The sequence below is a fragment of the Ovis canadensis genome, chromosome 6 (assembly GCF_042477335.2).
Source record: "Ovis canadensis isolate MfBH-ARS-UI-01 breed Bighorn chromosome 6, ARS-UI_OviCan_v2, whole genome shotgun sequence".
Lineage (NCBI taxonomy): Eukaryota > Metazoa > Chordata > Mammalia > Artiodactyla > Bovidae > Ovis > Ovis canadensis.
In genome coordinates, this window is record NC_091250.1 from 111,331,598 (window position 1) to 111,359,235 (window position 27,638).

The 27,638-nt window shown below is 42.0% G+C and overlaps 1 protein-coding gene across 2 annotated transcripts in view; it reads right to left on the minus strand.

Moving 5' to 3' along the window:
* Positions 1 to 16,210, minus strand: part of ANTXR2 (ANTXR cell adhesion molecule 2) — a 175,218-nt gene extending 159,008 nt beyond the window's left edge. Inside the window, exons 1-3 of one of the 2 annotated variants that reach the window (XM_069594457.1) lie at positions 15,096 to 16,210; positions 14,368 to 14,439; positions 12,194 to 12,265 (exon numbers count right to left, since the gene is read on the minus strand). In XM_069594457.1, coding sequence (XP_069450558.1) covers positions 12,194 to 12,265; positions 14,368 to 14,439; positions 15,096 to 15,247 — 296 coding nt within the window. In that variant the 5' untranslated portion in view covers positions 15,248 to 16,210. The remainder of the gene's footprint in view (positions 1 to 12,193; positions 12,266 to 14,367; positions 14,440 to 15,095) is intronic. The other variant, XM_069594458.1, reaches the window with a different exon arrangement.
* Between the last annotated feature and the right edge of the window lie 11,428 nt (positions 16,211 to 27,638).

Sequence of the window (27,638 nt, forward strand, 5' to 3'; positions counted from 1 at the left end):
ATGATCACTATGCCTGCTCCAGGAATAAGTCTAAATGAGGCACAGGACTTTTCCCTTTATGTACCCTTGGTAGCTAGCTGCCATACAAAAGCTTTGATTACCCTGAAATCACCATGGTAGGAGGAGACTTAACCTAGCCATGAGTAGAAGTCATGTGTAGCAGAATGAAGACACAGGGCAACAGTCCCAGCTGAGCTCCTAGACAATAGCCAGCACCAGCACGAACTTTCAAACCATGTGGGTGGGGTCATTTCAACTCTTCTAGCCATTCCAGCTTTCTAGCTGACAACAGGCAAAGCATAAGAACTGCCCATTCAATGCACAATATCATGAGAAATGACCAGTTGTATTTACATCACTAATTTTGGAGTAGTTTATTATGCAGCAATAGATAATCAAAATAAAAGTTGTGACTAAAGTAAAAGCTAAATGACCTTGAAGAGATGGATAGTAAAGACTGGAAAGGCAGTGAGCAAACTGTTACTGGAGGCTCAGTTTCATGCTCATTCATATCTGTTGCATTCCATTGGTTAAAGTGAGCCACAGGCCCAGCCCACATTTTTTAAATTATATATTTAAATAAAAATACTTTTATACATATATGTAAATACATGTGTATATAAATATATATGATTAATAAAAATATGTATTTATATACATATATATATAAATACTTATATACACATATGTTATACCTATTACATATATAATCACATTTGTCTCAGTAGTAAATCTGCCTGTCAATGCAGGAGATGCCAGAGAATAGGGTTCAACCCCTGGGTCAGGAAGATCCCCTGGAGGAGGACATGGCAACCCACTCTAGTACCCTCACTTGGGAAATTCCTTGGACAGAGGAGCCTGGCACCCTACAGTCCATGGAGTCACAAAGAGTCAGACACAACTGAGCATGTGCACTCACACACATGTATGCATATATGTTGTATGTATTCTGTGTTTCATTGGAGGTCACAAAAAAGCAATCTATCACAAAAACTAAAGGCCTCATACATCTATGCTACCAAATGCCAGTTTAGATAACCCTATAAGCATAAGCATTAGAGGTATGGAGGCAGAGGAACCAGAGATCAAACTGCCAACATCCGCTGGATCATCGAGAAAGCAAGAGAGTTCCAAAAAACATCTACTTCTGCTTTATTAACTATACCAAAGCCTTTGACTATGTGAACCACAACAAACTGTGGAAAATTCTTCAAGAGATGGGAATACCAGACCACCTGACCTGCCTCCTGAGAAATCTGTATGCAGATGAAGAAGCAACAGTTAGAACAGGACATGGAACAACAGACTGGCTCCAAATTGGGAATGGAGTACATCAAGCTGTATATTGTCACCCTGCTTATTAAACTTCTATGCAGAGTACATCATGCAAAATGCCGGGCTAGATGAAGCATGAGCTGGAATCAAGATTGCCAGGAGAAATATCGATAACCTCAGATACACAGATGACACCACCCTTATGGCAGAAACTGAAGAAGAACTAAAGAGTCTCTTGATTAAAGTGAAAGAGGAGAGTGAAAAAGCTGACTTAAAACTCAGCATTCAGAAAACTAAGATCACGGCATCTGATCCCATCACTTTATGGCAAATAGATAGGGAAACAATGGAAACAGTGAGAGACTTTATTTTCTTGGGCTCAAAAATCACTGCAGATAGTGACTGCAGCCATGAAATTAAAAGACGCTTGCTCCTTGGAAGAAAAATTATGACCAACCTAGACAGCACATTGAAAAGCAAAGACATTACTTTGCTGACAAAGGTCCATCTAGTCAAAGCTATGGTTTTTCCAGTGGTCATGTGTGGATGTGAGAGCTGGCCCATAAAGAAAGCTGAGCACTGAAGAATTGATGCTTTTGAACTGTGGTGTTGGAGAAGACTCTTGACAGTCCCTTGGACTGCAAGGAGATCCAACCAGTCCACCCTAAAGGAAATCAGTCCTGAATACTCATTGGAAGGATGGATGCTAAAGCTGAAACTCCATACTGTGGCCACCTGATAGGAAGAACTGACTCACTGGAAAAGACCGTGATGTTGGGAAAGATTGAAGGCAGGAGGAGAAGGGGATAACAAAGGATGAGATGGTTGGATGGCATCACAGACTCGATGGACATGAGTTTGAACAAGCTCTGGGAGTTGATGATGAACAGGGAAGCCTGGCGTGCTGCAGTCCATGGGCTCATGAAGAGTCAGCCTCGAGTGAGTGACTGAACTGAACTGAACTGAACTGTACTTTATCCTCAAGAGATTATCAGCCAGGGATATGAAATGAACAGAAGTGCAAACAAAATGTAGGAATACACAGAAACTTCATAAAGATTTCAGTTCAGTTCAGTTGCTCAGTTGTGTCCGACTCTTTGCAACCCCATGGACCACAGCATGCCAGGCCTCCCTGTCCGTCACCAACTCCTAGAGTTTACCCAAACTCATGTCCATTGATTTGATGATGCCATCCAACCATCTCATCCTCTGTTGTCCCCTTCTCCTCCTGCCCTCAATCTTTCCCAGCACCAGGGTCTTTTCCAATGAGTCAGCTCTTCACATCAGGTGGCTGAAGTATAGTTACATAACATAATTAAATATTGCTCTTGGAAAATAAAACTTAGTAGATTAAGTAGAATATGAGACAAAACAATCTTCTCAAGATGTTGTTCATGTCCATACAAAATTACAAATGATTTATAATCTACTTAGCACTTAGCAATTACAAATAAAGCATTTAGCAAAATGTCTGATACATAGTAAGTGCTCAATAAACTTTACTACTTCTGTCTCTTTCCATTAATAAACCACAATATTATATAATCAGCCTGACAAAATTAGAAAAATTACAGGAGAGGAAATATGCTCACTCATTCAAATGTGGGACCATCCTAGCTATCTATTTAATTATGCCATTATACACTGTTATATGGCATACAGTATGAAGAATAAACAGCAAAAAAAAAAAAAAAATTGTTCCCTATTAGCTCAACCTAAAAGATTTTCAAGGCTTTCAAAAGAGTGAAAGATGATTTTTCAGACACAAATATTGCCAATACATTATCTTAAGAACTCATACTTTATATAAAAATTTGTTTACTCTTTATTTAACATGTCATTGTAAGGCCAATATATGTCAAGGTCTCTGTGGTACAGATTCCAGACCAATGAATCCTAGGTCAGAGTTCTAGATTCAAAAACATCTGCTTACAAAATGCCCCATACAAGACGGGTTTGTGAAAACTTGTCTCTAATTTAGTCTACACTTATCTAAGTGAGGTACCCAGGTGACACCTAAAGTCTGTATCTGCTGTATCTTGTATGTTTATACCCCATTTCCTCTTTCAACACCTTACTGGGCCATGATAAAATGACCTCTGCATTCTACCACCTTAGTGTGCCAGGTCTGTCTTCCAGACTTGAGTAACAATGCATTTAATTTTCTAGAAAATACCCATAAAGCAAACATGGGACTTCGCTGAAAACAACTATTGCCATATCCACGACTACACTCTGAGTTGCTGCCATGCTCAGACCTCTCAGAATTAGCACAATGTGTGACCAGCACTGACTTTTCTCAACAGGAAAAACTACTTCCCTGTTAGAATCTAAACAAAAACAACTAGTCACTTCCTCTCACCACGTCACTGGTTTGTAAGAGAACAGAAGAAATTTAGAGGATGAATATATCTTTGAATTATGACAACTCTGACAAATTCTGGAAACCAGCTAGAGAAAGGGGAGCAAAGATTCTGAGGCAGTGGAATGGTTAGATGCTCATGCTCAAGAGCCATACGCAGGGGTGAATTCTGGCTCTGACTTAGCCGTGTCACTCTGAGCAAAGTCACTTGACTTCAAACTTCTGCTAGAAGCTGGGCACACAATGGTGATGAGGTGGTACAGTGATAAGACCCAGATCTCATCTCAGCCTCAGCCTCCTTCCCACCTAGTCATTCATTAGGCCTTCTCATGCATTATGTGCACTTAATCATCCCAACATTACTCCAACACTTCTACACAGTAGGAATGATCAGCTCCTTATAACAGACAAGGGAATTGGGTAGCAAGAGGTAAAATAACTTGTCCAAAGTTACACAGCTCGTATACAGCGCCTATGTTTTTCTGACCCAAAGTCCAGTCCTGATGTCTACATTTAACAAGCAACCTTCAGGATCCCCGCCCCGCCCCCCGCCCCACCCCCATCCCCCGCCAGGCTTCCCTTCTGGCTCAGCTGGTAAAGAATCCACCTGCAATGTGGGAGACCGGGGTTCAATCCCTGGGTTGGAAAGATACCCTGGAGAAGGGGAAGGCTATCCACTCCAGTATTCTGGCCTGGAGAATTCCATGGATTGTATAGTCCATGGGATCGCAAAGAGTTGCACATGACTAAACAACTTTCATTTCATTTCACTTCAGCACTCCCCAAGTTAACAGCTGAATATGTTCTACTGCTAGTCAGGAAATCAACCCTGAATAGTCACTGGAAGGACTGTTTTTGGGGTTTTTTTTTTTGGAAGGACTGTTGCTGAAACTGAAGCTGCAACACTTTGGCCGCCTGATGCAAAGAGCCAACTCATTGGAAAAGACTATGACACTGGGAAAAATTGAAGGCAAAAGGAGAAGCGGCAGCAGAGGACGAGATGGTTAGACAGCATCACTGACTCAATGGGTTTCCCTAGTAGTTCAGCTGGTAAAGAATCTGCCTGAAATGCAGGAAACCACAGTTAGATTCCTGAGTCGGGAAGCTCCCCTGGAGCAAGGACAGGCTACCCACTCCAGTATTCTTGAGCTTCCCTGGTGGCTCAGACCATAAAGAATCTTCCTGCAAGGCAGGAGAAGTGAAGCAAAGAAGTGAAGTCACTCAGTCACGTCCGACTCTTTGTGACCCCATGGACTGTAGCCTACCAGGCTCCTTAGTCCATGGGATTTTCCAGGCAAAAGTACTGGAGTGGGTTGTTGTTTCCTTCTCCAGGGAATCTTCCCCACCCAGGGATCGAACCTAGGTCTTCTGCATTGGAGGCAGAAGCAAGGCAGGAGACCTGTGTTCAATTCTTGGGTTGGGAAGATCCCCTGAAGGAGGGCATGGCAACCCACTCCAGTATTCGTGCCTGGAAAATCTCCATGGACAAAGAAGCCTGGCGAGCTACAGTTCACGAGGTCAAAAAGAGTCGGACATGACTGAGCGACCAAGCACAGCATACCACTAACTCAACTGACGTGAATTTGAGCAAACTCCAAGAGATGGTGGAGGACAGAAGAGCCTGGCGTGCTACAGTCCATGGGTTCACAAAGAGTCAGACAGGACTGAGTGACTGAAGAACAACAACAATGCCCTAGTCCTACTGTCTATACTTTCTAGCTTCTGAGTTCCATTCTGATACCAAGAGAGTTGTCTCTGGCTACATAAGTCAGTAATATTTCTTTTAAACCTAAGCATTTGTTTTTTATAAATAGTACATTATTCAAATAAAATTGAATAACCTAAATGTATAGAAACTCAAACATGAAGGAGCCCCCGCCCTGAACCTCATTGCTAAGACAATATTACTGTTAGCAATTTGTGGCTCATCTTCCAGGCTTTTTTCCATGCATTCATTATCATACACACATACCATAAAAGCCATTAAAATTTTTGTTTTTGTTTATCATCTTTAACAGAGCATTTTGCAACTTGCTTTTCTCAACTAGTATATCTTAGACATATTTTCATAGCCATATATATAGATTTTCCAATTCTTTGAATGACTGCATAGTATCCAATTCTATGCATATACTCTAATTTAATTACAGTATCATCAACTGATGAGCATTTAGATTTACTACCATTTTCACATTATGAACAATGCTTCAGGGTTTAATCTCGCATATACCTATTTTTGCACACTGATGCTACTATTTCAGTAGGGCATAGTCCTAAAAAGTAAAATTGCTGATAGAAGACTTCTAAACATTTACAGATACTGACAAATTTCCCTGCCTGCAAAATGAATGAACCAATTTATAAATTACAAACTATCATCACAAGTAAACTTTAACTTGAATTCAAAGGAATTAAAAGAAATCCTTCCAAATAACAGAAATGTATATATTACTTACACTTTTATATAAATTTAATCAAATGATTTAATTTCCTAGAAGTTTGTCTACAGAATATTTTTTTCCTAAGTAATTGATTATTATTATCAGGTCAAACAATTATATGACTTTTTCAAGTTGGGGACAAGTATATCAAAAAGAGAGTTGGAAATGTTGGTAACTGATCTATAGCAGTAGGAATGAGAAGATTAGCAAATATAAATCATGTTTTATTATTTCTTGAGAGAAAACATTTGATAGCAGTTAATAACTCAGGTTCTAGAGTAAGACCAACCCAATCGTTCATTCAACATATATTTACTGAGCATCTATGTTTCAAGTTCTGTTATAGGTGTTAAGATATAGAGGTGACAAGAAGACCCCCCTGCTCTCATGCAGTTTACATTAGGGTTATGGAGATAAAATAAATCGATTAATTATCAGAACAATTTCAAAAAGTGACACCCAAACAGAGAATTGTGAGACATTACTGGAAAGGTGGGGTAGGAGTGCTTCACACCTGATGCCAAGGCAAGGCCTCTCTGGGGAGGTGACGCATGGGATGAGGCCAGGGAAGACATGGGGAAGACAAAGAGCAAAACTTCTAGTACAGAAACACACTTGGCCCGTTCAGGGAAGGGAAAGGTGGCCAGTGGGTGAGACTGTGGCATGCAGTGTTAGGACAGGATTGGGTGAGCAGTCAGATAGGGCTTTTAGGCCACTGGGAAATGCTTTCTACTCTAAGCCATCAGATTGTCTTAAGAGCAAGAGTGGCATGATCTACTCTACATTTCAAGAGCCTATTCTGGCTAATATACTCCTCATCACTGATTAACTGTGTGTCCTTGGACAAGCTACATTTCCTTTCTCAGCTTCAGTTTCCTCATTTGTAAAGTTGAGATAACAGTATCTACGACATGGAGTTGATAATAAGGGTTAAGTTAAGTAATGAATAGAAAGCATTTTGCACAGTATCTAGCACATAAAAATGTTCACTAAATGTTTCCAACTAAATCGCTTTTACCTCATTAAGATTACACTGAACAGAACTAAGCATAATTCACTATCACCAATTATTCAACACAATAACTAAAAATATCCTTTTAAATGAGTCTTGATTCAAATTCTCTAACACTGAGAGGCTGGATATTTCCATATTGAGTCAACACTCAGCACTTTCCTCTTTAGTTCAGTTCAGTTCAGTCACTCAGTCGTGTCCTACTCTTTGCAACCCCGTGAGTTGCAGCACGCCAGGCCTCCCTGTCCATCACCAACTCCCAGAGTTCACTCAGACTCACATCCATCGAGTCAGTGATGCCATCCAGCCATCTCATCCTCTGTTGACCCCTTCTCCTCCTGCCCCCAATCCCTCCCAGCATCAGAGTCTTTTCCAATGAGTCAACTCTTCGCGTGAGGTGGCCAAAGTACTGGAGTTTCAGCTTTAGCATCATTCTTTCCAAAGAAATCCCAGGGCTGATCTCCTTCAGAATGGACTGGTTGGATCTCCTTTCCTCTTACTGGATCCTATAATACAGCCCTGAGTTATATGTGTTTGTGTACACTCCTCACTATCACACACAAGATCCTTGTGTTACCTCCAGAGCATATAATGCTCAAAACACGGTATACAGGGTAGGCAGAACAGGATGGTGGGTAGGTGAGTGGAGGGATTACCAGATATGGAGGATAAAAGAGAAGACTCTTGAGAGTCCCTTGGACTCCAAGAAGATCAAACCAGTCAATTCTACAGGAAATCAAGCCTGAATATTCATTGGAATGACTGATTCTGAAGCTGAAGCTCTAACACTTTGGCCACACGATACAAAGAGCCAATTCATTGGAAAAGACCCTGATGGAAAAGACTGAAGGCAAAAGGAAAAGCAGGCAGCAGAGGATGAGATGGTTAGATAGCATCTCCAACTCAATGTACAGGAATCTGAGCCGGAGACAGTGGAGGACAGAGGACGGCATGCTACAGTTCATGGGGTCGCAAAGAGTCAGACAGGACGCAGCAACTTAACAACAACAACGAAAATAAAATAAAACAAAAATCATGAGGGCAAAAGAATAGAATGTTTCAAATTGAAATATTCAAAATAATAATGTTTTAGGACTTTCCTGGTGGTCCAGTGGTTAAGAATCTGCCTGCCAATTCAGGGGACAGAGGTTTGATCCCTCATCCAGGCAGATTTCACATGCCACAGGGCAACTAAGCCCATGTGTCACAGCTACGAAAGCCTGTGTGCTCTAGAGCCCATGCTCCACAATGAGAGAAGCCACTACAATGAGAAGCCCTCACACCACAACTAGAGTAGCCCCCACTCGCCTCAACTAGAGAAAGCCCATATGCAGCGACAAAAACCCAAAGCAGCCAATAAATAAACATAAATTTTAAAAAAATAATGGTTTTGAATCTTGAGCATATAAAATGGATAACTGATCATTTCTTGCCGTGTTTATTATTCTGTTCATGCATTTACATAGTACCAGACTTTATGATGAAACCCTAACAGGAGACATAATCCAACTGTAAGGACTTACTGCCTTCTAATCTTGCTTCATCTCTACTGAAGATATTTAGCAACACTTTGAAATGTGAAAGAGGTATTCTCATATTTACCAAGCTACAGAAGAATTATGAGAAATAGAAACAAAATTGTGAAACCTGATGTATTTGACCTTTGCTTTCCCTATGCGCTCAGACCTCTAAGTGTGACGTCAAGAAAGTTCATGAGTAGAATTCCCCTTTCTAGACTTTGAAACAAGGATCCCCAATAGCTGTGGCAACATTCGTTCAGTGATCTTGCAGCTAAATATGCGAATAGTTTCTGCACACTTAAAAGGCAGGAATGGAGATGCAGATATAGAAAATGGACATGTAGACATGGAGAGAGTGGGCTGAATTGAGAGACTAGGCTTGACATAAACATATCACCCGTGTGCAAAATAGATAGCTGGTGGGAAGCTGCTGAATAGTGTCTGGAGCTCAGCTCAGTACTCTGTGGTGACCTAGAGGGGTGAGATGCTGGGGCAGGAGGTGGGTGGAAGGAGGGGAGGAGGGGGAAGGGGTTGCAAGGAAAGGAAGGTCCAAGAGGGAAGAGTTATATGCACACATATAGCTTACTCACTTTGTTGTATAGCAGAAACACACAACATTGTAAAGCAACAATACCCCAATTTTTTTTTAAAGGGGGTATAATGAATGAAAAGTGACCTTATATCCAAATATAGAGGACCAGAGAAATTTGAAAAGTTACTATTTAAATAAAATTGGTAAAAGAACAACTAGGTTCAGAAAGTAATCCTTTAATGGAAACTGTTCTGTAATAAAATATTTCTGTATGCATTGTCTTATTTTTGATCCCAACAAATCTCTTAAGGAAACACAGTAAAAAAAAAAAAAAAAGAAAGAAAGAAGGAAAACACAGTAGATTATGCTTGCAGTTTACAGACATAAATACTGACAGAATGAGAAGATGATTTATCCCATCTCTAACCAATAAGTAGCAAAACTGGAACTCTAACCCAAGCCTTGTTAGTGTACATTCTGCTACCCCAAACTAATGCAATTTGGCAAACAGGGAAATTTGTTAAAACTAAATTTATTTCTATTTAAAAAGAGACAGAAGAGCCACCTATGTTTTTTTAAAAGTTGCAAATAGCATTATATTAGAATTCCTCCTGGACTATTATAAATCCTTTCAAGCAGTACAATAATCCCTTTATATAAGGATAATGCATCCCCATCATTAAAATACTGCACACTCCCTAACTGCAGATAATAACAACAACAAAGCTCTCTTCTCCTGATACATATATGCCAGACTCTGTCCTTCACTGTCCACACTCACTGACTTCAATTTTTACAGCAGTCTTATGAGGTAGGTATTATTATTATGACCATCATCATTATCATTATTCAGATGGAAAAAAGTGAAGCATAAAGAGGCTGTCACTTGTCTGTGACCATTTGGCTAGGAAATTGGTTCAGCAACTTTCAGCTGCAATATTATGCTGCCTCTGGAAACAGAAGCCTCTTTTTCCCAACCTCTGCCTTATCAGATTCAACCAATGACAACGGAAAATCTTTAGTGAGATTCAGTTTAGTTCATTCTCTCAGTCATGTCCAACTCTTTGTGATCCCATGAACTGCAGCACGCCAGGCTTTCCCGTCCATCACCAACTCCTGGATTAAAATTGTGTTAGTGAGATTGTGTACAGTAATATAAATTTACTATTACTATAGTGTATAGTAATAGTAAAAATTGTGTTAGTGAGATTAACACAATTTAAACCCCTTCCATGCCTGCTGATGCAATACCAATCTTGCTGACCTGTGATTACACTTCATCAAAGTGCTGGAGAACTCACATATAAAGTACCTAACAGAGAACCTAGCACAAAGCAGGCAGTTAACAATTACTGAGAGTCTGTTGTGTGTCTGGCAATAGTCTAAATGCTTTTCTCTACATGTGCACTCCACAAATGTTAGCATGGTTCTCTTTTTGTCTTAATGGATGTGCTTTGTATATGCTCAGTTGCTCAGTCGTATCCAATTCTTTGCGACCCCATGGACTGTAGCCTGCCAGGCTCCTCTGTCCATGGGACTTCCTAGGCAAGAATACAGGAGTGGGTTACCATTTCCTCGTCCAAGGTATCTTCCCAATCCAGGATCAAAACTGCAGCTCCTGCCTTGGCAGGTGGATTCTTTACCACTGACTGACCTGGGGTGAATCAAAAGCTGTTTCTTTGGAAATTAAGCTGGGCAATGGAAAAAATTCTTTTCATGAAGACAAGGACTGTTATATCAGTGGGAATAAACAGCTGTTGTATTTGGGTTGTTAGGGATTACTGTTGCCCTGGCCTTTGATGAGACCCAGATGTACATGAGAAAGTATGTAACGAAGTATCAGAGAGGAGACTGAGGTCATAAGCTGGACTCCCCACCTACAGAGAGATTTCCTCTCCAGGAAAAGTAAAACTTAAAGCACAAATATGTTAGAAGTTTGATGGATTTTCCAAATCGATTCTGGGAATTTTAAATAAATTACCTCTGTAAGCTCTTTTAAATATTATGTGTTCTCAACATTTTTAAAGTAAAAAAAAAAAAAACTTTATTTAAAGGAACTATAAACACAAAACCTCAGAAATCCACATATTACACAGAACAAGGTACAACAGCCTTCCTTGCTGAAACTACAGTTTGGAGAAATTGGGTTTCACATTAAAACTAATCTACTCATTTATTCAAGAACTGATCAAGAACTACCTTGTGTACTTCATGTTAAATGAAGTAGAAAATCTCCCTTCCCACTATGGAAAGAACCATTCTTTAAAATGTCAATGACTACTTGTTTTTTTAACTTTATTCTATGATGGAGTATAGCTGATTAACCATGTTGTGATAGCTCCAGATGGACCACAAAGGGACCCAGCTATACATACACATGTATCCATTCTTCCCCAATCTCCCCTCCCATCCAGGCTACCACCTAACATCAATGACTACTTCTAACTTGCCACAATGATTAGTTCAAATGACACCAAAACGGTCATATAAAGTATTATGATATTGATTTGGGGAAAAACTATATATATATATGAAATTAAATTCAAATTCATAAATATGTATATTTATGAAATTAAAAGCAAGTGCTTTCATAAAGGTAAACATATTTGGCATCAGTGGACCTCAGAGTAAGTCTAAAGATGCAGGATGTCTGCTCCATCTAGTAAATTATCCAAATAGATCCATATCTTTCTCCTCCTTAATGTTCTTCAAATTCCTAGTTGATTAATACATTACATCTAAACAAGAAAGATGTAGAACTACTCACAGTAACAGAGCGGGGGAAAGGTGGGAGGCCGTAAACACACAACTAAGGCAGAGATCTGGGTCTCATTGTACATTCCACAGCAATATGAATGATATTGATTTTCAGATTAGCTGCGCTTTTATATTATTCATACCTCCTTTTCTCTCTATTAGTGAAGAGAACTAAATTGTCTGTGGTACTTGCTTGATTCCACTGAGAGGCCTGAATCACCACTTGGAAATATCCATCATTCCTTTAAGATCAGTCTCTACTAAAAGCCTGCAGCAAAGTGATAATGCACTAACCTGTCTCCGGTTAATGGCAAAATAATGGTGGCTTGAGAAGAAAACACAATGAAAGATAATCTCATTTGAGGGCTGCAAAATAAGAAAAGAGGCAGTTAAAACATTTTTAAAAGAAATATTGATATAATACAGATGTATAGCTAGGGAGTCTCATTTAAAATCAGTCTCAATGAACTGTCCAGGCTTCTCTTAAATGGAACCTCTAAGTAGATACATGAACTCTGCTCAACATTACCATTGTCACATAAGTCATTCTGGATTTAGTCAGTGCTGCTCAGCACTCAGGCACTCCTCTCTGACCCACAGGGCCACTTTAGGAAGAAATTACCTAGAAAGATAAATTCCAGGCCAGTGGAAAATTTTCTTTCTTTCTTTCTTTCTTTTTTTTTTCTAGCAAGCTCTTTCTTTGGGCTTCTACCTCATCTCCTTCAAGGAGGCCAATCCCTTCAGAATGATTATCATAGCAAGTTTAGGACTGGAGACAAGCCGGTTTGATTTAATTACCACAACTATGAGAGGAGTTCATACAAGTTATCCTGAGGTAGGATTACTTAAAGAGTGTCAAGGACAATGTGAAAGAGAAGAACAAATCACATTTTGATTAGACATGTTCAGTTCTCTAAGTCTCAAGCATCATACTTCCCACTGGCAACAACTGCCCTAGTTAACTACACCTTTTAAGCTCTAAGCCTTGATCTCTCAGAATGATTCCTGTTTCAAAGACACCCTATGCAATGTTTATTAAGATCTGAACCTGAAGCTGTAACACTCAGCTCTATAAACTGAAGAGCAGAATGATGCCCAAGGGTTATACATATTTGAAAAGTCATTCACTTCAGTAGTCACCCTTTACTCATTTCCTACAATATATTATGGGTTAGTAACTGAACAACTTGCGCCAGAGAACTGTTTACTATAGAATTCCAACTTGTAAACCAGACCAAATAAGAGCCCTACTTCTTGGAAATGTACTGAAACGACCCACTGCTTTTGATCAAAATCTATGAGACACTCTGCACACTCTTGGATTAAATCAGAAAATTTATCAACAACTCTGTCTCTTGCCTTTGACACTTAACGATATAGAGCCTTGTTTATTTTTCTTTCCTAGACAAGCTTACCTTAGACCCTGTCCAGAAATGAGTGTTATACTTGGCTTCTTAAACAGAAGACTGATGACTGAACATGGACAAGCATACATTTTTATAGGGATAAGCTTACTGCTGCCAATAACTGAAAGCAAGGATTTCCTAGGCCTCTACAGATTGTTTGAAGTTACTTGCAACATGACTTTCAAAATGTTTTGATCATCCAAGCCGTTTTAAAGAAAACATTTGGGCTAACACGACTGAAAGAAGCAATATTTAATGATACAGCTCCTTTTCATGTCCTTTCCATTATCTTGATAAACTTGCATTTCCTCGTTGCATTTTTTCTTCTTTAAAAAGAAAAAAAAAGAGAGGAGGAGGAAAAAAGCCTCAAAAGCCTAGTGTCCTAGGGTTACTTTTAAATAAGAAAGCCACTAATTTCTGGTTACCTCTAAATAAGAGAGTAAGCTGGCTATCATAGCAGTTATGCTTTTTATAGGAGACAAACCAATCTTTCCTAGTAAGGCTTATTGCATATATAGAACAGTTAAATTTTAAACCAGCCACACACCCACACATTGTGTAAACACAAGTCATTTCTTTAAACACACACACACACAAGTGCCTTTTCTGGTAGTGGGTTATTAACACATGCTCATTTGAAGTTTACCAACACTTTTTTTCTTAATGAGGACCTCAATAATGCTAAGAATTGTGTGGAATGGAAAATATATTATGGGTATTATTAGCATAAACTTTTAAAGTGATAAATTATGAGAAAGCATAAATGAAATTCAAAACAGATGAAAACTCAGAAAGGAAAAGACATTTGGAATCATATCTGAAGATACTTCCCCAGAGCCTGAGCCAAGTTTCTGAGATCCAGATGAAATAAGTCCTCAACAACTGAAGGGCTGTCCTAATAACAGCTTGTGTGTGATAAGACCTTGAGGCACTTAAAAATCAACACTTCAGTAAAGGCTTTCCCTGCAAATGGTTTCCAAAAAAGGATACCCTATCTAGCCTTTGGTCTACTTGCCTCCACCTCAAAGTTCCCTGCTTAGAAAAGGAAAGTAGGAGAAATACCTTACAAATCTCTCTGTAAGTTGCTGAACAAAATTGTAAATCTCAATCCAGTTATTTGCCACACTCCCAGACCTGAAAAAGAAAATTGAACGAATCAGAAAAACAACACAGTTACAGGGGTGTAACCTGACCTCTTCTTCAAGCCAAGTTAACAGTATCAGCAACTGAAAGGTAGGTGCTACAAGAACCTAGGAAGTCTACCCATCTTCAGGGATCACCTGCCTGCTAATTGTCTGGAGTAAGATCCCAGCTCTTCAAATAAACACAGCCTTCCTCAGAAGGAAATGCAAACCACAGTGAGTACGTTAACTTCAGACTGCCAAGCTACAATGAAAGTGCTGTGCTCAGGATAAAACCCGGCAAACTTTAGCCAGCGTGAGGCGTTGAGGACTGAGGGACCCAGAAGGAGTCTTATGTGGGTCCTAGGGTCGCAGAAGGTTACCCCAAGTGACAGCACTCCCATTTCCTAAGAAACCCAGCCACTGGCCAGCAGTGACTGCCCATCTCCCTAGAGAGCCTAGCAGCTCCGGGCTCCTCCTATTACCCCACAGCCCGCACAGATCCGAAAGCACTCGGCTTTCGGACAGAGATAGCAACAGGGCGCCCATCACCGGAGTTGCCCCTCACCCCTCCCCAGGTCGCACAGACAGCTCAGCCTCCCCCCACCACAGCTCACCACCCAGGGCCACTCTGCCCAGGAGACCCTGGATCCCTTTTCCCGCACTCACTTGTCCAAGACGAAGTAGAGATCAAAGGCTCCGTGGCAGGAGGGCTGCTCCTGGGCGCTCAGCAGCCCCCCGGGACCGCTGAGAGCAAGCAGCCACAGCCCAGGGATCAGCCAGCGCCCGGGACAGCGGGCCGGGGAGAGCCCCGCCACCATCCTGCGGCCGGGGGTCTGCGGCTCCCTCCTGCTCGCAGCCCCCCTCGGCTCGGCTCGGCTCCACTCGGCGGCGACGCTAGGGTGGTGGGAGTGACCAGGGACGCACCCTGAGGTGGGGGGGATAGCGAGTCCCTTAGGGCGCCGGCGCCTGGGCCAGCGGGACCCACTGACTGACAGAGGGAGGGAGACAGGGAAGGAGGGAGGTCCTAGCAGGACAAAGGGAGACTCCGCCGCCGCCGCAGCTGCCGCCGGAACTCTTGACGAATCCCCGTGGAAGAGCGATCCGGCCCTCCCCCTCCCGATTCCGGAGAGTTCCTGCAGGTCACCGGGGCCCGCGGCGACTGCTCGCAGAAGTTCCTCCGCCGCCTCGGGTCGAGCCTCCAGCCTCCGCTACAGAGCTCGGGTCCTCCAGGAGGGCCGCCCGGGACGCGGCCGCCGCCGCGTACACTTGAAAACGGAGGAGCGCTCGGTTCGGGTTCCCCGCCTCCGCCCGGCACTGCAAACTTTTCTTCCTCGTACTCGGCTCTGGCACCGCGCGGCGGCCGGGCCGTCCTCTTTAGGGGAGGAGGCCGGGCGGCTCCGGAGAAGCCACTCGCAGCCAAGGCCAGAACCGCAATCCGGCCGGGTCTCCGCGGTGGCTGTGTGCGCCCGAGGGCGGGGCCTGAGCCGAGCCACACACGCACACTTGTGGGTTCGTGCCGAGCCGAGATGACTAAGGCTTGCCAGCTTTTGGAAAGGAGAGAAGTAGTTTAGAAAAACAGATGTCCTCTAGAAACTAAACAACCCCCCTTCCTGTACCCTGCAGGCTCGGCCTGTTGCAGCAGCTGTGCAGAGCATCCCGTGGCGGGGTTGGGAGACTGAGGTCTAGCGGTCCTGAGAAAGGGCATGACCCCCTCTCTCTGCCTCACCCCCATTATCACAAGCGCACTTGCTGCTCTGGTATCTAAAGTAGACAACTTCCTCTTTTTTTTTTTTTTTTCTTAAATAAACCTACCTCATTGTTTCATCTCATTAAGACTAGAAACTTCTCTGTGGGGGGAGAGGGGGAGTTGGGGGAGTAAGGGTGGGAAACTTCAGGAATGAACAGCTGTACCTCAAAACATTGCATCCCACTGACATTCATCTCAAGCTCCAGATATTGAGAATTTCATCTCGGAGCCAACTGGGTCACCCTTGCCAAACTTGCACAGGAGCAAAAGTTTGCAGGCATTTTGGATTCTCTGCTTACTCATTCATTCTGCACTCAACCTCTCCTCTCTGCCCCTACCGCAACCTCCTCGCCGGTGGAAACTGACTTTTAGAGCCTAACCATCTGACCGGTATGTTAGTCGCTCAGTTGTGTCCGACTCTTTTGAGACCCCATGGACTGTACTTCCCTCAGGCTCCTCTGTCCATGGGATTTCCCAGGCAAGAATACTGGAGTGGGTTGCCATTTCCTCCTCCAGGGTATCTTCCCCATCCTGGATTGAACCTTCCTCTCCTGAGTTTTCAGTATGGCAGGCGGATTCTTTACCACTGAGACACCAGGGAATCCCACTGGTATGCACACCAGTGATTGAGAGTAACATTCAGTGTCACCTCCTCTTCATTTGAATTAAGTCAAGGCTTTATGATAAAAAGTTCATATAGTACTACATTACATGTTGTCTCAGCAATTTGAATAGTTGTGGTGCATATTTAACTTTTTGTTTACACTGTCTTTGACTACAACCAGATTTGCAAGCTGTTTGAAGGCAGAAATCCATCACCTTAGTATCTGCTTTAGGTAAAGAATCTGCCTGCTCATGCAAGAAACTCAGTTCAGTCCCTGGGTCGGGAAGACCCCTGGAGAAGGAAATAGCAACCCACTTCAGTATTCTTGCCTGGGAAATCCCATGGACAGAGAAGCCTGGCAGGCTATAAGTCCTTGGAGGTGCAAAAGAGTGGGACACAACTTAGCGCCTAAAACAACAACAATATGCCTGGCACTGTTCTAGGACCTAGAGTAAAAGCTCAGAATAAGATGACAAGCCCCAGTTTCCATGAAGCTTGCAGTCTGGTTGAGGAGGAAAAGCAGGCAGAAATACATAAGTAAATGTCCATAGAGAAGGTAGCTCACAGAGATTTAAAATACGGTCATATGATAGAGAAAGACCAACTAAATGACTAACAAAGAAGGTAGCCATTCCAAGAGCTAGAGGAGGAAACATTTCCAGTGACTGCAACTTTCCAGAAGTATTAGCTTAGCACATTCAAGAAACAGAAAAACAGTGTAACTCAAGTTTTATGAGAAAGAGGAAGTAAGAGAGCCAGACAGAGGCTAGCTAGTATATGTGCTTCATAAACTGTGGTAAAGAATTCAAATATTTTATATTGTGCAACTGAAGCCCATTAAAGGAGTTCTAGGGGTGGGGAAGGGGATAAATTGTTATATGTTTTTTATAAATCATTATAGCTGATATGATACAATGAATTTGGAGACAGCAAGGATGAAAGCAAGAAAACCAGTTAGCAGACTAGTGCAGTACCAGGGCACAATAAAATGGTACCTTGGACCAGCATCTCTGTAGTGTCTGAACATAAATATAGAAACAGGTAAGAACTTCAGTAAATACAAGTGGATCCTCAGTTTGGAAATGTCTGCCACTTAGAGATGGAAATTCCACAATCATCCACTGGACCTACCACTTCTTACCTGATAGGGTACTGATGGGCCAAGTGGCTGATGGAGTGGAAGATAACACTTCTGTTAGAAAGAAATACAAATCCTCCATTGTTTTCAAGTAAGTGAGCTCCAGGGAAAAAAAAAAGTCCAATGAGAGGGATGGCTATATTATCAGCATCCTAATTCTGTGCTCCTTGGTCTCATCTTCTCTTAAGTTTCTGAAATTCTGATTCTTCTGCAGTCATAAGGCCTCCAGGAATATGCTGCCACCTCTCATTTCAGATTTAGACCCTGTTGTGGATACACTGGAAATCCCATGGCTCAGACTGTAAGGAATCCACCTGCAATGCAGGAGACCTGGGTTCAATCCCTGGGTCAGGAAGATCCCCTGGAGAAGGGAATAGCAACCCATGCCAGTATCCTTGCCTGGAGAATTCAATGGACAGAAGAGCCTGGTGGGCCACAGTCCATGGGGTTGTAATGGAAACATTCATCTCTTTGACTTCCCATAGCAGAATTGATACAGGTTAACTTTCAGGAAACTTATATTAACAGCTTGTTAAAGGTTTTTATTATTTACTGTTGGTCGAAACTGATCTCCATTTTCAACTTTCATTTTAATCAAGATAGAATCTGAGATACTATATACCTTTAGCAATGACTATCATATTATTACATGACTGAATAAAATAGGGGTTGGGGGGGATTGCCAAAAAGCAATAACCATTGCTTTCAAGTTAGAAGATGACAGAAGGTAAGGAAATATGTGTCTCATGTACTCTGTCCTCATGATGAAGTATTTTAAATTCACATACATTGGCTTCTTTTCCCCAGGTTCCTTGACCCATTTCTGTTCAATTTCTGGGACTCCACAAACTAGTTTAAGGATCCATCTTGTGCTAGGAACAAACTAAAGCAAAATACTTTGGAATTAAAACTTGTTCTTCCTCCAAATTCCTAGGCCCTCCCAGACTTCTCTCATTCAGTTCTTCTTTCCTGATAAAGAAGGAAAGATTAATCCTTGTTGATTTATTTGGGTAATTAATCCAGCCCAGTTCTAAAATTTTTATCATTTCAGCAGGGATGTGGCTTCATCTAGCACAGGCCAATAATTAATCAAATCATTTTCATCTAATATAAATGAGTGGGAAGGTCATTAATTTGCTGGGGCAACCAACTGTCCCGATTTGTCCCAGACTGAAGAGTGTCCAGGGACATGCAACTTTCAGTGCTGAAACTGGGGCAGAAACTAGGATGGTCCCTAAAGAGGGCTGTTAGTCACACTATTTCCAAGAAATAATGAGGGAAGGTGACAGCGAGGGCAGACAGGAATGTCAACAAGCCATGAAGTCGGAGAGGTCACAGCAGTAAAACTTTCTCTTCCCCTACTCTGGGGAGAGAGGACTCAGGCCTTGTGTCAGCTGGACACTAGCCAGGTAGAGCTTCAAATTGACTTCTGTACCATTACAAGCATTCTGGCACACTGTTTAACTTTCTTTTATTTTTTTAATTTATTATTTTTAGTTTGTTTCTTCAGGTCTTAGAGTGTGTGGGATCTAGTTCACCAATAGGGGGTTGAAACCAGGTCCTTTTTATGGGGAGCACAGGTCTTAGCCACTGGACCACCAGGGAAGACCTTAACTTTCTATTTTAAATCAAAAATGAGATAAGAAATGCAGATTTTTAGCAGAGGGGGGACACTTCAACTGAATGATTCAGATAAATAAATCTAAAATATTTCTTTTTGATCAAATTATCTGCATTTCTGCTGAAGTAGTTTGCTTCATAATCCATACAAGCCCCTACTCTTTGAAAGTTATTCTTTGCATCAATCTGAAGTTCTAGTTCAACATTAGAATTTATTACCTTATTTTAAAACATACTAATAAATCCAAGAACACTGTAAACTCAGTTTAAGGTACTCAGAGTAGCTTGACATTGACACCTGATTTAAAGTATCCACTAGGCCTTTGGTCACGTCCCATCTCTTACACCCACAGAGCTTGTATGGATTTTATGTTAAATTTTATTTATTTATTTACTAATTTTTGTTTAACAAGTATTTATCAATACCTACTAGGTATCTGGTAATATTCTAAGCATATAACTTATGCTTTCAGGAGTTCATCTTTCCAATGTCCTATCATTAATTTATTTCTGTCTCCTCTGATGCCAGCAAAGAATAAACAGAAGAGACAAATAAGCTATAATAATAAACACAGGAAAATAGAAATGAATGTATCCTTTATGTGTAAAAGGTCATATAATCTATATTATTTACAAGTCAATAACTTTGTATGACATGTACAGTGACCAACAGGATGCTCCCGGAAAGTACCACAACGGAAGTGATTCATATTCACAGTACCTGTAGAGTGATTCATTATATAACTACCATGATTCACAGGAAGACAATAAGTACCTATAGATGACAGTTTATTTAAACTTTTATCAGTATAGTCACTAAAGAGCTAGATTTCCCCAACGTCTGAACTAGTTCCTGACAGTGAACAAAATGTTTTTTGAAGGTGCCGAATACTTCTAAGTTAATATCTCTGTGTGTGACAACAGGGGATGTCAACCAATGGCAGAAAATGGTTACTAACATCTGCGTTTGGGATTGAAAGAAAGTGAAAGTCAGTCATGTCCAACTCTTTGTGACCCCATGGATCCATGGAATTCTCCATGCCAGAATACTGGAGTGGGTTGCCTTTCCCTTCTCCAGGGGATCTTCCCAACCCAGGGATCAAACCCAAGTCTCCCGCATTGTGGGAGGATTCTCTACCAGCTGAGCCACAAAGGAAGCCAGAGTGGGTAGCCTATCCATTCTCCAGCCAATCTTCCCAACCCAGGAATCTAACCAGGGTCTCCTACATTGTAGAGGGATTCTTTACCAACTGAGCTATTAGGGAAGCTGCTTGGGACTGGGTGTGTCTTAAATCCAGTTTCCCAGAAACAGACCTGAGACTCAGAGATCTTCCTGCAGGAGGTATATTGGGTCATGCTCTCAGAAGCAAAACCTATGAAGAGTGAAAAAGCAGAAATAGTCAGAGGAAAAATTGAAACATAACACAATTGCAGAGGCAGTCTCAGCCCACCCTAGTGGTAGTCTGGAGCTGGAATGGCCTTTCACAGCTGTCCTGAATTAAATGAAGTCAGAGTTTTGTGTCCCTGTGGACACCCCTTTAAAAATAAGTGTAACCTTGGGCAAGGCAGCTTCCTCTGACTTAGGACATTTATAAGAAGGAGATGTAAGCTGCCAGCAGTCAAAATTCCTGGCTGTGGGAATGAGTACCTCAATCCTGAAGAACTACAGCTTCCAGAACATCCATAAAAAGCTAAACACCTGGCAGCTTGTTTGATGAAAGTTGTATCTCATGTGAAATGTCAGATGTTCACAAACCAACACAGGCTCTGAATGGCATTCTGGAATGATAATGTCCTATGATGACACCCTTTCTTCTCATGCACTTTAGAGCAGACCTGGTCCAAGCCAGTTTCTCAATGCTTAATGAAATTATTCTAATAATGTTCTGTCTTCCCATACCTCCTACACACTTCAGTGTGATTTATTTTTCGGAAGTGCAAACCAATCATGCTAATCACCTAAGTAATAATTGCCAGTGGCATACCATTTCCTAGCCATTTAAGGCCCTCCACAATAGCATCACAGATTAGCTCCATATCTTTACCTCGAATAAGGTAAGCCCCCTCATGTACTCTATGCTCCAGAGAAATCGTGGAAGTCACCATGGCCCCATATACACAAATATGCCTTTGGGACTTGCCCCATTTTGTATTTCCATTTCCCTGACACCATATTTCAGCTTTCAGATTCTATTTCCTCTTTCACTTCCCTTCCATTCTGTTACTGAACAATTCAGATCAAAAGCCATTAGACGAGGCCAAGCAAACAGCGTTCTGGTGGAGAGGATCTATAGTAGTTGAAGACAGGATATCAGAGGCCAAGCAGAGAAAGGAATTTCCCCAGGTGCAGGGAGGGGCAGCCTGGCATGGAATATTGAACCAAAAAGGGTGAGGGAGATGTCCACATGGGAGGGCAGTGGCCCAGCATGAGGTGTCAAAGAATCAGCCAAGTAAGGAGGTTACCCGTGTGTGTGTGTGTGTGTGTGTGTGTGTGTAGGCGGCACTACCCCATGTGTGGTTTCTGAGCCTAAGTGAGAAGAAGACTTCTGTTCAGGGAAGAAAGCCCACTGTGGAGCAGTTGAAGCCTACGCAGACTCCCATGCAGGGAAGTCCCCCAGTGCGGGCTGTCAGAGCGCAGACAAAGCATGAAGAGACTCAACTGGAAGACCAGCTGTCCAGAATGTTAAAGCATGAGGGAGACAAGTCGAGGGTGGAGCAGTGCAAAGCTGAGTGTAAGAGCCTGCTGCTGCTGCTGCTAAGTCGCTTCAGTCGTGTCCGATTCTGTGCGACCCCATAGACGGCAGCCCACCAGGCTCCTCTGTCCCTGGGATTCTCCAGGCAAGAACACTGGAGTGGGTTGCCATTTCCTTCTCCGAGCCTGAGCAGTGTGTAAAGGAATTCTGCACAATGGAGCCAGCCTGCTGTGGGACTAGACCAAAGCAGAGCAGGAAAAGTTTCAGATTGGGGAGCACCTGGCTGGATATATTGAAACCTAAGTATTAATAGCACATGGAGGCTTTTATTCAGGGGTCACCTCCATAGGGTTTCAGAGCCCAGAAGGGTTCTAGAAAGAACCACCCCAGGGCAGGGTGGCAGCCACATACAGAGTGTGTCACTGCCTGAGTGGGAGCGGCAGATGGTGACAGTGTCAGAACTCCTGCAGGATGAGGGCATCAGTCCTGGAGGCCAGTCACAGTGGTGATGAGAAAGCGGTTACGTGCAGAGGGATAGACAAACTGAGTACACAGATAACACGCTTTTCACCATCTGAAAAGGAAGTTACAAATAAGGAAATGAGAAAGTAATCACTCTTCTCATTGGTCTGTGATGCATCTTGACACAACTTGATTCACACACCAGTTTTCAAATTATAGTCATTTTGCTGTTTTTCAACATCCCAGCTCAGGGAGTGGTGGAAATCAAGAAAAATAGAAAAGCTGCCTGAAATGGTGGACCCTAATTGAACTCACTCAACACTGATCCTACTCCCCTCCAATGTGTCTTTTGCATGCTAGAAAAAGCTAAAAATGGACATTTCCCAAACTCCCTTACAGGTTTTCCTCATGGTTTAGAATCCACCCATATATGCTCAGGCTGGACTTTGGATCAGAACTAAGTTCTATGAGGAGACAAGCAGAGCATGCAGTGTCATTTGTTTATTTAATTAGCTGTGCTGCGTCCTAGTTGCAATAGACAGAATCTTCAGTCTTCATTGGAGTATGAGGGATCTAGTTCCACAATCAAGGATCGAACCCAGGACCTCTGCATTGGAAGCTGAGTCTTAGCCCTTGGACCACCAGGGAAGTCCCTGCAGTGTCCTTTTGCTGGTGCAGGTCATGACAGAGGCTGTGTGCAGGAGGCAACATCTGGACCTCATTTAGTGGCTTCAGGGGTCACAATTTCAGTCTCAGTAGAGTGAGCAGGTCCCTTGCACCCCCAGCTGGGTGTATTTGGGGAGCTGTCCCTGAATGCTTGGCCTTCACCCTCCTTCTTCAGCAATCCAAATGACTCTGTGAGCTCTTTATACTTCTTAATAAATCCCTTTCTCTTAGCCCTGATTTTGTTTTCAAGCACACAGACAAGTCCTAACATTCTATAATCTCTGTGAATCTTACATTAGTCATTTTGCTGGCATTTATAATTACAATAAAAGATTGTAAATGGAAAAAAAGAGATAAGAAATTGTGAATGTTTAAATTATCCTTTGCATTCATTTGATATTATTCCTCTCCTTGGTAAATGCAAATATTCTGCAGGAAGTTCAGTTCAGTTCAGTTCAGTTACACAGTCATGTCTGATTCTTTTTGACCCCATGGACTACAGCATTCCAGACTTGTCTGTCCAACACCAACTCCCAGAGCTTGCTCAAATTCATGTCCATAGAGTCAGTGATGCCATCCAACCATCTCATCCTCTGTTGTCCCTTCTCCTCCTGCCTTCAATCTTTCTCAGCATCGGGGTCTTTTCCAGTGAGTTAGTTCTTCAGATCAGGTGGCCAAAGGATTGGCGTTTCAGCTTCAGCATCAGTCCTTCCAGTGAATATTCAGGACTGATTTCCTTTAGGATTGACTGCTTTGATCTCCTTGCAGTCCTAGGGGCTCTCAAGAGTCTTCTCCAACACCACAATTCGAAAGCATCAATTCTTCAAACCATAACTTTGACTAGACAGATCTTTGTTGGCAAAGTAATTCTGAAGGAAAGGGGAAATTTTAAATTTTTTTTAAATTATTTTATTGATTTATTTTTGGCTATGCTAGATCTTCGTTGCTGCACAGGGTTTTTTCTAGTTGCAAAGAGTGGGGGCCGCTGTCCAGTTGCAGTGGTCAGGCTTCTCATGTGGTGGCTTGTCTTGTTTAGAGCACAGGCTCTAGAGTGTTCAGGCTTCAGTAGTTACGGTGTGGGGGCTCAGCAATTGCAGTTCTCAGGCTCCGGAGTACAGGCTCAATAACTGTGGGACATGGGCTTAGTCGCTCCAAGGCATGTGGGATCTTCCCAGACTGGGCACTGAACCTGTGCCTCCTGCATTAGCAGGCAGATTCTTTACCACTGAGCCATCAGGGAAGCCCTATTTAAAAAAAAAAAAAAAAAAAAGGGAGAGAGAGAGAGAGAGAGAAAGATTTTCAAAAGGGCTTTACACGCATTAAAAGTTTCACACACATGATTTCATATAATCCCCTAATAACCCTTTCTGAAAAATCTCCTCCTATATTGCCCCTGCCATCCTTCTCCCCACTGGTCACTCACTCTGTCAGTCTGCTTCTTTTTGGTTTTATTCATCAGTTTGTTGTATTTTTTAGATTCTACATATAAATGATATCATGCAGTGTTTGTCTTTCTCTGTCTGACTTATTCCACTTGGCATAAAATTAAACATTATAAAGCACTGTAGAATTTAAAGACTCTTTCATTCAAAAAGAAAAAAAAAGTAGGGCTTCCCTGGTGGCTCAGTGGTAAAGAATCCACCTGCCAATGCAGGAGACACAGGTTCAGTCGCTGCTCTGGGAAAATTCCACACACCCTGGAACAACAAAGCCCATGAGCCACAACTACTGAGTCTATGCTCCAGAGAGTAGGATCTGCAACCACAGAAGCCTACGCAGCACAGGGCCTGTGTTCTGCAACAAGAGAAGCCACTGCAATGAGACGCCCGCACACGACAACTAGGGAGTAGCCACCACTCAGCACAACTAGGGACAAGACCCAGCACAACCAAAACAACTAACTTAAACCTTTAAAAAGTAACCTTCACAGTAAGCAAGTCAATAAATTGGTACATACTGGAAAATATTCTTTTAAAAGATTTTAAAATTTAAAAAATAAAAAACTAAAAATTAAAAAAAAAAATAAATAAAAATAAAAATAAAAATAAAAAGTAGAAGAAGAAGACCCAATCTACTTCTTTGAGGATATCATAAGACAAGTACAATATTTTTTAGCTTTCTTAAGAACACAGAAGCAGAAATTTTAAATAACAAAATTCAAAGAATGGAAGTGGCTATAGATAGAAACAGACAACTCAGAAGGGAGACAAAACAAGTTACAGCTAAGAACAACACCTTCCTCAAAAGAGACAGATGAATAAACCCTCAGGTTTATCCTGCGGATGATACCAAATGAAGGTCTTCTTAGCCCATCCATTCAGTTGCGGGAATTCAAGTTTGGTTACCCATCTTCCCTTAACTTCAAAACATTGTGGGAGAAGGGCTCCCCATACCTATGTCTCCACCATTTTCAAGAAGAAAAAAAAAAATCCCTCTTTTAAGCTAAGCACTATATTTAAAGACTTTGTAGGCAACATGAAAAAGAAAGAAACTTTTTTTTTGCTTCTTCCAAACTTGTTTATATAACATTTTAAACAGCCACATTGTTTCTGCTCCAAGATATTTAAGCTGTGGTATAAACTATTTTTTTTAAATAAAAAAGTTTGAAATGTAATTTTTCTATTTGGAGTACTTACCATAAGTACTACAATTAAAAAGATTTTTCATATTCTGGAGTCCTTGCGTTTCTCATGGAAACTACTTGATGGGTGCATATCCAACTTTATTTTAACAGCACATATGGCACATAGATTATCCATCCCAGTTTTCTTGGGAAGTTCTTTGAAAGGAGCAGTAGGAAAGTTGTCAATCCCCAAATGGCCAATGGGTTTCATATGTAGCAAATTTGGCTAGCAAAAATACCAGCTTAACACTGGTATTCACCAACACTGGACCACAAGTGCCTGAGGATATTTTTCAAAGTTTACTAAACCAGAGGTTTACTTTTGACCCTGATCTTTATACAGAGTTAACACTTGTTCATCAAATAAAGGAAGAGCCTTAATTTGAAGGAATTCATTTTTACAAATTTTTAAAATTTATTAATCAAGCAAATGTTTAATGCCCACTTTCTGCTAAGCACTGATTTCTGCTCTTTGGAAGATGGAGTCTAGTAAGAGATACTTAATACCACGATTAAAATTATGTGATAGAGTGTAATAGGAATTCCAAAGACTGAGAAGTTACTCATAGCTGGAAAGATCAGGATCAATGGAGGACAGAGCATTTAATCTGCATTTTAAGAGAAGGATAGTCTTTTTCGGTTAGCCCAGATGAAGGGAAGAAATGTCTGCAGAAAAAAAAGCATAACCAGCTCTTGTCTGATGATGGGAGTGGGTTGGTAAAAAGATGGCATTATCAATTAAGATGTGTAGAAGGAAGATGGTGGAGGAGTAGGTGTATGTGGAGAAAAATCTCTCTCCACGGATGCATCTGGATTATACCTTTAGACACAGAAGACCTCACAGAACACTAGCTGAGTACAAGAAGGAATCCCTGACCACTGGAAAGAAATGTACAGACCCATGCAAAACTCAGTAGGACAAAGGAAGGAGAGGAAAGGAGCAGGACTGCACCTGCACCCAGGGGTCAGGGAGCTGAAGCAAGGGTCAGATCCCCACACTGGGGCAATTGTTTGGGACAGAGGAGAAGCATTTGAGGCTGCTGGAGAGTGCAGCAGCTGATCTGTGACAGTCAGAATGGAATGAGAACCACACAGATGATCTTTGCCACAGCTCTACATACCCAGGACAGGGACACAAGTCCCCTGGAACATGCAATGGCTGGGAGTTGGAGAGAAATCCCAGGGTGAGGTCTGTTGTTGATTGCGGGGAGATGGCCTGAGAGGACACGAAGGAGGATGCAGTGGGAAATGACTTTAAAGGAAAACTATGCAGTCATGGAGGCAAGGCAATACTGCTGAGTCACGCACAGTTGGTGGAGCCATCACTGTAGCCTTTGTCTCCCCACACACCAGCGCCAATATAGAAAGACCCAAAGAGGATGGCCCTTTAAGTCCCTGACACACCAAGAAATAGAGAAGGACTCCAGTCAGGGGGGTCCTTTAAATACCTAAACATACCAAGCAACAGAGAAAGACCAGCCAAGGAGGACCTTTGAATGCCAGCTGCCAGAGGCTAGAAAAAGAGTCTGATAGTACCATAGCTCATTGCTGCACACTTGGTACCACCCGGGGCCCCACGATCCAAGCAGCTGTGCCACCTCCATGCTCAGTCTTCACTAGGGCAGAGATGCCAGAGACTAGGAAAAAACCCTAATA